We start from the raw sequence: 10,101 nt of genomic DNA, 5'->3' as shown, positions 1-10,101 counted from the left end.
ACACACACACACACACACACACACACACACACACACACACACACACAGCTTACCTAACCTGCAGTGGGAGAACTCTCTCTTGCAAGAGATTTCTATGCAAATAATCTCTTACCCTGAGACCCAGGTGCTGCCCCGTGCTGCTAGCCCTGCATACTCTCAGAGTCTGGCCACGCCCCTCCGGCACAGGCAGCGTGGGTACAAGTGAGCTGGAGGACACTTGCAGGTCCCAAGTCACGGGGAGTCAGTGTGTGTGTGTGTGTGTGTGTGGCACCTGGTGTGTTATGTTCAGAGATGGGATTTCAAAAGGCATTTGGAGAGGGCTGATTGGACTCAGAAGCGTATTTGCTGAAGAAGACTAGAAGAAATCAGACCTATGTAGCTTGGGAGAGAACACATAAAAGGCACGTTTCTTGTTTTCCAACACTGGAGAGCTGTCAAGTGGAGAAGGGGTTTAGACAGTGCTGCTCCAGCAGGCAGAAATTACAAGGAGGCGTCTTTTGGTTTCATACGAGAAGGAACTTTCTAGTGATAGAATCATTTAGAAAGAAAGAAAGAATTCAGAAAGGAAGGAAGGAAAGAGAGAAAGAAAGATGACAAGCTGCTCTGAAAGGTCAGCATTTCCCTGAGGATCCCTGGAAGCTAATTCTCGAGGAGAATGGCCAGGGACCTTGTACTGGGATGTCCGAGGTTCCAACCTGCTCAAGATGGTGCCTCAGGGGTTGAGAGCATTTCTGAATACTTTTCAGGGATGGTTCACTCGGAGTAGGGCCAGTCTGCTTCCTTTTCACATAATGCCCTTCCAGAGGGCCCAAGTTCAGTTCCCAGCCCCTACACTAGACTGCTCATAACTGCCTCTGACTGCAGTGGCAGGAGAGCCAGCACCCTCTCTGGCCTCTGAAGGCACTGCACTCACGTGAGTATTTCCCTACAAGGACTTATACAGGTACACAATTTAAAATAAAAGAATTTTGTTTTTAAAGAGCTCCTTGGACTATCTTTCTGTCCCAGCATTCACTGCTACTGTCAGCACTGGGGCAAGTGTCAGTCATAGCAGCTAGAGCACAATGGAGCCTCCTACCACTAGGTGGCGGTCTCAAGGGGGAATTCCCGTTTACCAATGACCAGAGCTGATCACTGTCAGTTGTAAAAAGCTGATTCTCTCAGAGTGATCTGGTTTCTGACATCACTGTGTGGTGCCAAGGTAACCGAGAAGTAGGGATCACTCCAGACCTGTTCTTTAATGTTCATCTTATTATTGTTTATTTGTATGGATGCATGCACGTTGATATTGTGTGTTCAGGGGCTAGAGGAGGGCACTGGAGTCCCAGGAGGTCGTGAGCCACCTGACCTGGGTGTTGCGAACCGAACTCCAGCCTTCTGCAAGAGCAGCCAGTATTCTAAACTGTAGCGCCATCTCCCCGGTCCTCAGACCTTTTAGTTGGTTGCGGGTTTCTGCCTCTTCACCCTTGGGGACAGGTCTGTGGTGTCGCCTTCCCCTTATGGAGCGGTGGGAGAGCCACAAAAAAAGAACAGGTTATGCTAGCCCATATGATATCCAATCCAGGAGAAGTCTGCGGCCTGCCAATAACCACTTCTCACAATGCCTGATCCCACACATTTGTTATTTGTCAAAACGGCTTTAGGGAGCTGTCATTCATGCGGTACACGGCTCACCATTTGAAAGTGTGCACATTAACAGTCTTCAGAAACTGCAACCACCAATCCCGGAGCGTTTGTATTGACCCTTAACTGTCCCTGTCTGACCCCCAGCCCCATCCCTAGGCTACAGCTAATCTGTCCCAGTGGATTGTTCCCATTCTGGACATTCCTATAAATGGGACCGAGCAAGACACAGCCTCTTCGCTTGATGCAGTGATTTAAAGGTTTCTCCATGTCGTGGCGTATATTAGTACTTTCTTCCCGTCAACTTTTCACTGTATGGACAATGGCACAATGAGTTTAGCCATCCGCCGATAGATAATTGAGTTCACTCTCTCTCTTCTCTCTTTCCCTCTCTCTCTTTCTGTCTGGATATTATGAATCATGCTACAACGAGCATCTGTTGGGAAGCATTTGTACACGTATCTTTGTTTCCGTTGGGCATATTTTCAGGAGTGGAGTTGCTGGGTCATCTGGGAACTCAGTTAATTTCCAAAGCCCATCTGCACCCAATAACATTCCCATCCACGGTGTAGTAGAGCATGCGCCATGGCAGGTTTTAAGTAGTTTGCTGTTGCAATAAAGAGGCTCATAGTTGGGACTCTTTGTAGACAATGACTGGTGGCTGAAACTTCAGGTGTGGCTCCCCAGTGCTCATGAGTTGGGAGGCAGTGTGAGGCTCAAAGAAGAGAGAGGGAAACCACAGGACTATTCAACACTGGTGTCTAACTCACTTCCTATTCCTGGCCTTTGCCAGGGTCCCGCTACACAGTGGCAGCCATGAAGAGGACAGACACACAGATGTGTAGCTTATGGGTAGGAGAGAAATGGTGCCTGAAGAAGCTGTTCTTGCTTGGGTGCAGACTTTGTTCCGTTAATCTCATAATAACTTCTTCAGTCTCATTCTGTTAGTCTCAAATGGTCCATAACTTGCAGGAAGCCCATTCTCTCGCTACTTACAGCTTCCTCCCAGGAGTGGATGTAGGGTCCAATAAAGTACAATGGATAGAGTGTGGACCAGGCCCAGAGGATGTCACAGAACAGCATTGTGGCCAAGAGGCAGAAGTCAAAAGGCCAGAGTCAGCCCGTTGTGAAACCCCTGCCCAGCAGTGTTGTGGGAAGGGCGGGCATTCCTTGAGACAGCTGTTCCCACAGGGCAAGCCACAGCCTAGCAGAGGGAAGGGAAGGCCTTCATCAGAGTGTGATCTGCTTACCATCTGTCGTCCCTTGCTGCAGGGAGCCGGGAGACTGCCTTCACCTATGCAGTGAGCGCTGCGGGGGTGGTGAATGCCATCAGCCGAGCTTGCCGAGAGGGTGAGCTGTCCACCTGTGGCTGCAGTCGTGCTGCGAGGCCCAAGGACTTGCCGCGAGACTGGCTGTGGGGTGGCTGTGGGGACAACGTGGAGTACGGCTACCGCTTTGCCAAGGAGTTTGTGGATGCCCGGGAGCGCGAGAAGAATTTCGCCAAGGGCTCAGAGGAGCAGGGCCGAGCCCTCATGAACCTACAGAACAACGAGGCCGGCCGCCGGGTAAGCCATCTTGACCTCCCAACCACTGCCAAGGGTGCCCACTGTGTGCCTTTTCACTGAGCTGGCCCTTTCTTTTTTTTAAGATTTATTTATTATGTATACAATGTTCTGTCTGCATGTACACCTGCACGCCAGCAGAGGGCACCATATCTCATTATAGATGGTTGTGAGCCGCCATGTGGTTGCTGGGAATTGAACTCAGGACCTCTGGAAGAGAGGCATCTCTCCAGCCCTGAACTGGCCCTTTTCCGTGTGCATGACTTCCAGTGGGATTGTCTTTCTTTTTAGGGGGCATGGTGGGGGAGTACCTTTGTGTTTGCTTATTTGTTCGCTGGTGGTGGTGGCAGCGGCAGTGGCTTGTTTGTTTTGGGACAGAATCTCACTCTGCAGCTCTGGCTGGCCCGGAATACACGGTGCACACCCGGCTGGCCTCAGACTCAGAGATCTGCCTGCCTCTGCCTCCTGAGTGCTGAGATTGAAGGTGTACACCACCACATTCAGCTTGTGTCTGCTTTTCAAAAACGAGGTCTCATTTGTTGTCTTATCTGGCTGCAAACTCCTGGGCTCAAGACACCTTTCTGTCTCCGCCTCCCAGGAGCTTGGACCACAGGTGGATATCATAGCCCCTGCCTGTCACTTCTGTAACTTTGTCACTTCAGATGGCATGGGTCCTTTCCAGAACTAAGATACAATGCTTGGTCTCGGCTCACCCTCCTCATGATGACGTGGTGTTTAGGCCGTTAAACCTGGCCTGGGCTTTCTGGTTTGTTATAACATCCGGGGCGCCTCGGGCTGACTTTGAAATGCTGCTATGGAGCAGCCCGGAGGCTCATTCAGGGGTAATGAAAGAAGCATTCTGCGCCAGCAGGTTTAGGCTTAAGTGGGAGTGAGGACACATACCTGCTTTCTAAGCTTCAGGTTGAGTAGAAGCTAAACACGGTGACTTGTCCCAGCAGTACCTGCCTGGTTGTCCCCCTCACCCTACCCCACCCCACTGTCCCCACTACCTCCGGTGACAGCACAGTGGCACCTTCGCTCCGTCACTCCTTGCGGCTTTCTCAAATGGCGCCTCCGAGGACAGCTGTCCCACTGTGTCCCATCACCCGTCTCTTTTTCTCTAAAACACCTGCTTTCTAACCACTTGGCAAAACTGTACAACTATAATCCCAGGTTCAAAGGAGGCTGAGGCAGGGACTGCTTGAGCCTAGCTCAGAGCCAGGCTTGGTCAGACCCCGCCTCAAAAACAGAACAAGATAGATCCGAGCTCAAAGACCACCTGGGCCTTAAAGTCTTTCCTGCTCCCCTGAGCCTGCGTGAAGCATTTCTTGAGGTATTTTTGGTCCTGTGTTTTGCTGAGGAAGGATGGCTGTGCTTCTCTGTAGCACCCTTTCCCGTGCTGTGCGTGGCCAGGCACACGCAATTGCAAGAGCAGTTTCTGTGTTACCTCCTAATGGTTGAAGCATGAGGTCCACTTCATAGAATGAAGCCCTGCTCCCCGCTTCTGTCTGGCACTGTGACAATGCCGGGAGCCAGGCAGCATCCTGATCCATCCTGAAGGTAGAAAGGAGACCTCACCTTCCTTCCCCTCACAGTTTGACCCTACTTTTGCTGGCTTCTCCTTTTATCGCCCTCGGTCGTTTGTTTGTGTCCGGCCCCTTCTGTGTCTGTCTGGCCCTTTAATGACCTCTTCCCTTCGTCTGTCTGCCTCCCAGGTTTAGCTCCTTCCCCCAGATTGCACACCTCTTCCTGGCCACTTCATCTCTCCCTCTGCCACAGGCTGCTCCAGCATGGGGATGCTTGTCCCTCTTATTTTTTTTTCACTGTCTAAGGAGCCCGACCCATTGATCACCACTGAGGACATTGGTGTTATGTTTAGCTTCCACATCCCCCACGTGCAGGAATCCTCCAGGGAGGATTGCACAACGGCGGGGCTGACGAGAGCTCGATAGTGCTTTAAGACCAGAAAAAGCAGGAACAGCAGCATATTATCTGCCATCTGCCATCTTGCCCACAGCAGAAGTCCTGAGCGCTTTGGCCGAAGCCTCCCAGTCTGGCAGCTTCCTCTGGTCGTGGAGGCAAGACCAGCAGGCTGGGGCTGCTCAACCACGCAAGGACGTCTGTCCGGATGAGAAGGCCATCGGGGACGGAGGAAGCCTCCCTAATCTTGTCTAATACCTGTCATGTACCAAGTGTGGCACTATGAGATAGATGCGGCCTGGGACCCCCCTCCCCCAAAACAGAAACAATGTCTTGTTGTGCAGCCCTAGCAAGCCTGGAACTGGCTCTGTAGCCCAGGCTGGCCTCGAACTCGCAGCAGGGGTATTGAGAATGACGCAGGGAGCCGGGGGTGGCAGCACACCCTGAAAGCCTTTGACCCCAGCAGAGGCAGGCAGATCTCTGAGTTCGGGGCCAGCCTGGTCTACAGAGTGAGATCCAGGGTAGCCAAGGCTACACAGAGAAACCCTGTCTTGAACCCCCTCCCAAAAAATAAAATAAAATAAAATAAAATAAAATAAAATAAAATAAAATAAAATAAAATAAAAAAAGAACGACAGACTCTCTCGATGTAGCCCAGGCTAGCCCCAAACTCATGACAGTCATCCTCCCTGAGCCTTTTAGAATGCTGAGATTACAGGTGGTGACTACCAACTGGGACTGAAACATTTTTTTAAAAAGCGTTATGTCATCATTTATTCCGTGGCTTCGGGGATCAGATTGAGGCGCGTACATACACTAGGTAAATGCTCTACCCCAAGCAGCACCCCAGCCCCATATTGTCTATATTGTATTAGGTTTTTAGTAAGCAGGAAGGGTCCCACATTAACACTGCCTTCTCTTTCTTCACAGAAGTATTAGGAATAAAATATTAAAAAAAGAAAAAGTATTATGGTGCCTGCAGGACATCAAGGACAAAGGATAGGGTGGCTTTTCAAACAGTGAAGAGAAACAGCAGTCCTACTCAGACCTGTATGGGGATCCCGTCCTGTCTGGGGGTGCTCATTCCCTTTAGAGACATTTAGCCTGCTCCCCGGTGACTCAGCAGCTACAAAGTACCCAGCCACGGGCCCTTCGTGCTTCCCTCCATAAGGCAAGGACCGTTTCTAGGGAGAGGCAGGCTAGAACACAGGCCTGTGATTTGGGCCAGAAGGTAATTGCAGGGCCTCTCTTAGTTCCTGCTGGGGGCAGTGGGGGTGCTGGGGAGGCCCCCCTCCCTTCCCTGTGCTAAGCTTAGGCTGCGAGGTTAGAGTGCAGAAGGGCTGACCATACAGGCTCCCTTCTGGATGGGCCTAATTGGTTCCCAAGACTCCCTAGAGATTCAGTCTGGAAAGAATTCCCTGCTAGGAAAACAACCTTTTAAGCAGCCCAAGAGCTGGCGATGGCTGTTTCTGGTACTTGTGGTGGTCTCTGCTTATCGTTGAATAAAAAAGCAGTCCAGGGACTCTGGAGAAGAAATCTAAGGGAAACCCTGACGAAATGAGCCCTGACTCTGTTGGGGATGGCAGCTGTGGCCCAGGTTCTGAGGCAGGGAGTCATTTCTGTCCTGCTCTCTGTACCACGGGCCAGCCGCCAAGGCGGCTACATCAGCGCACACTCGCTGAGTGACCAGCTTTCTGCTCTACTCTGCTTTGTAATTTTGATTTGGGAATAGCCCGAGTTCAAGCCCACTCCACAATGTTAGGATTCAGTGACTTCCAAAGTCAATTCGTTGTAGAACAAGTGCTCATGTAGGCCCACCACCCTGCTGCCATGGCATGGGTTTGACCTAACCCCATGCCCCCAACCTCTCCCAGCTGGGTGTGAGGGCTGGAGGGCCGTCCTGCTTACAGACGGGATAGCTCACAGGAAGCTCCTGATAACCAAATGTGATCCCCAGGACAGGAACCATTCAGTTTTGGAGGAACTTAATAGGGAGGACAGCATGTGAAACAGCCAAAAATTCTTTCTTTTCTGACTGGTGCTCCATACTGTGCAAAAGCTAGACATATCTTGTTGAGTTTTATCTGTTTGGAGATTTGATCAGCATGGAAAATTGGAGCCAGGGGTGTCGGCTCACATCTGCCAGCTGTTCCAGAGGCTGTGGCAAGATGGCTTGAGCCCAAGAGTGTGAACAGCCTGAACAAGATTCCACTGAAAGAGAATGGGGGGGGAGGGGTGGGAAGGAGTGGGTGGGATGTTCCTCAGTTGGTAGAGTGACTGCCTACAGAGCATAAGGCCTTGGGGCTGATCCCTAGCCCTGTATAAGGTGGTTATACATGCCTACAGACTCAAAGACCAGAAGTTCAAGGTCATCTCTGGCTGTGGAGCAAGTGTGAGACCAGTCTGGGTTACAGGAGATTTGTCTCAATGACAATAAATTATTTTACAATTTTTGTTTGTTTTGTTTTGTTTTCTCGAGACAGATTTTCCTCTGTGTAGCCTTAGGTGTCCTGGACTTGTTTTGTCGACCAGGCTGGCCTCGAACTCACAGCGATCCACCTGCCTCTGCCTCCCTTATTTTTACAAAATTTTAAAGGGCTGGAGAGATGGTTCAGTGGGTAGAAGCAATTGCTACCCAAATCCAATAAATCCCAAGGTAGGGTCCCCAGAAGCTGTGCAAAAGCTCCATGCAGCAACAGCGAGAAAGGAGGCGAAACTGGAGAATTCCCGGGCAGCTCGTGGGCCAGCCAGCTTGGAGACTGTGGTGAAGCAGCAGAAAGGAGAGGGGCCGGCGAGATGGCTCAGTAGGTAAAGGCACTTGCCGAGCAAGCCTGACAGTCCGAGTTTGATCCCTGGAACCCACCCAAAGATAGAGCTGTCCTCTGACCTCCTCGTGCTCGGTAATCATTTTATGAGAGAATGAGGCAAGAGAGATGAGCTGCTGCCTCAGAACAAGGTAGAACTCAAGAACCCACTACCCAAAGGTCCTCTGACCACGGCATCCTCTGGCAAATATGTAAGATACGTGCAGACACAGTCTCTGTCCCTGTGCCTCTGTGTCCATCTCTGTCTCTCTCTCACACACACACATAAATTAAAAAAAAAAAAAAAACAAAAAAAAAAAACAAAAAAAAAACCTTTTTGTTTTGTTTTGTTTGAGACCGGGCTGACCTCGAACTCACAGAGATCCACCTGCCTCTGCCTCTGTCTCTCGAGTGCTGGGATTTTAAAGTCATGTACCTTCGCGCCAGGCTCCAAACACAACTTTTTGAAGATGGTATTTGGGAATACTATAGGAGCTGGGGCTCGCCTCGCCTGTAAGCTGCAGGGGTCGAACTCGGGTTGCCGGGCTTGGCAGGAAGCCCCCTTCCCCGCTGAGTTCACAGGCCCACCTGTCCGCCTGCTTGGCCTTGCCCGGAAGTCATTCTCACCCTCCTCCTTCTCCTTCCCCAGGCTGTGTACAAGATGGCCGACGTTGCCTGCAAGTGTCACGGAGTCTCGGGCTCCTGCAGCCTCAAGACCTGCTGGCTCCAGCTGGCCGAGTTCCGCAAGGTGGGGGACAGGCTGAAGGAGAAGTACGACAGCGCCGCGGCCATGCGCATCACCCGCCAGGGCAAGCTGGAGCTGGCCAACAGCCGCTTCAACCAGCCCACGCCGGAGGACCTGGTGTACGTGGACCCCAGCCCTGACTACTGCCTGCGTAACGAGGCCACGGGCTCCCTGGGGACGCAGGGGCGCCTCTGCAACAAGACCTCGGAGGGCACGGATGGCTGTGAGCTCATGTGCTGCGGCCGCGGCTACGACCGCTTCAAGAGCGTCCAGGTGGAGCGCTGCCACTGCAGGTTCCACTGGTGTTGCTTCGTCAGGTGCAAAAAATGCACGGAGATCGTGGACCAGCACGTCTGTAAATGACGGCGCCCGTGCGCGCCTCCCGCCCGCTCCTGTCTGCCTCACAAAAGTCTATATTATATAAATCTATCTTAAATATATTTTATATTTGTACAAAAAAGGATGGATGGATGATAAATAATCAAAGAGAAGAGAGCGGACAGGAGGAGGGTAAGAGACGCTGGCCCTCTGTGAGGACTGGGCTTTGCTGGTCGTCTGCAGCCAGTGGGAGAGAAACGGGCTTTTCCCTGCTTTTTACCTTCTGAACACCGGCCTGAGAGTGTCTAGGTGCCATAGCCTCCAGGAGAGAGAGGTGGTGGTTAGGTTAGAGCAAGGAGATGGGCCTGTTTCAAATCTGCAGTCCTTTGGGGAAGATGAGTGTCCGTGGCCCTGGCCAGGAGACCCAGGGTCTCTGTGGAAGATGGAAAGAACCCCATGGTGGCCCAGGTCTTCCCCAGAACGGCGAGAGCTTTAGTCATCCTTGTTTCTTTTCTCATCTGAGTGCACGATCGCAATAAAGCCTCCTTCCCCGCCACTGGGGAGAGGTCTCAGGTCCCTCTACCTGGTGAACGTGAGATCTGTGCCTCCCTGGACGCTGGATCTGCCTCCCGATGAGACTTTCACCAGCTCCCGCCACAAGCCAAGGGAAAACGGCCATGTCACTGCTACACCAAGGAAGACGTGGAGCAAACCTGGGTTTTGACTGGGGACCAAGTGCTTGTCGCTCTGCCTTCTTGCACGGACAGGAAACTGTTGCTGCTGCTGTCACTTCATCTATCAAGGGAGGCTTCGAACTACAGGGCATGCTGGCAGGTCAGCTCAACTGCCTTGTCTGTTTGTCATCTCTGCCCACATGTACAGTGTCCCGCTGACATTAAATATCTTTTACTGGGGCTTTCTCTCCCTCTCCTTATTTGGGCACACAATTATCACGATTCTCATTTGGTATTTTATTTTGGTGCTAAGGATGAAACCCAGGAGATCCTGATAGTATGGATTTTGTGACCCCTGGGAAAAGACCATAGACTCAATCCAATTATAATTAAAGATTTGTTGATTAGCTATATTATATAAATCTATCTTAAATATATTTTATATTTGTACAAAA

The 10,101-nt window shown here is 51.3% G+C and overlaps 1 protein-coding gene across 1 annotated transcript in view; it reads left to right on the top strand.

Annotated features, from left to right (window-relative positions):
* The window catches only part of Wnt5b (Wnt family member 5B), a 40,147-nt gene extending 30,261 nt beyond the window's left edge, over window positions 1-9,886 (top strand). The window contains exons 4-5 of the mRNA XM_055604212.1: window positions 2,896-3,188; window positions 8,559-9,886. Of these exons, the coding sequence (XP_055460187.1) occupies window positions 2,896-3,188; window positions 8,559-9,017 (752 nt within the window). The 3' untranslated portion in view covers window positions 9,018-9,886. The remainder of the gene's footprint in view (window positions 1-2,895; window positions 3,189-8,558) is intronic.
* The last annotated feature ends 215 nt before the right edge of the window (window positions 9,887-10,101 follow it).

Source organism: Psammomys obesus, unplaced genomic scaffold (genome assembly GCF_907164565.1).
Source record: "Psammomys obesus unplaced genomic scaffold, mPsaObe1.curated_primary_1811, whole genome shotgun sequence".
NCBI lineage: Eukaryota > Metazoa > Chordata > Mammalia > Rodentia > Muridae > Psammomys > Psammomys obesus.
This window is presented reverse-complemented; position numbering and strand designations above follow the sequence as displayed.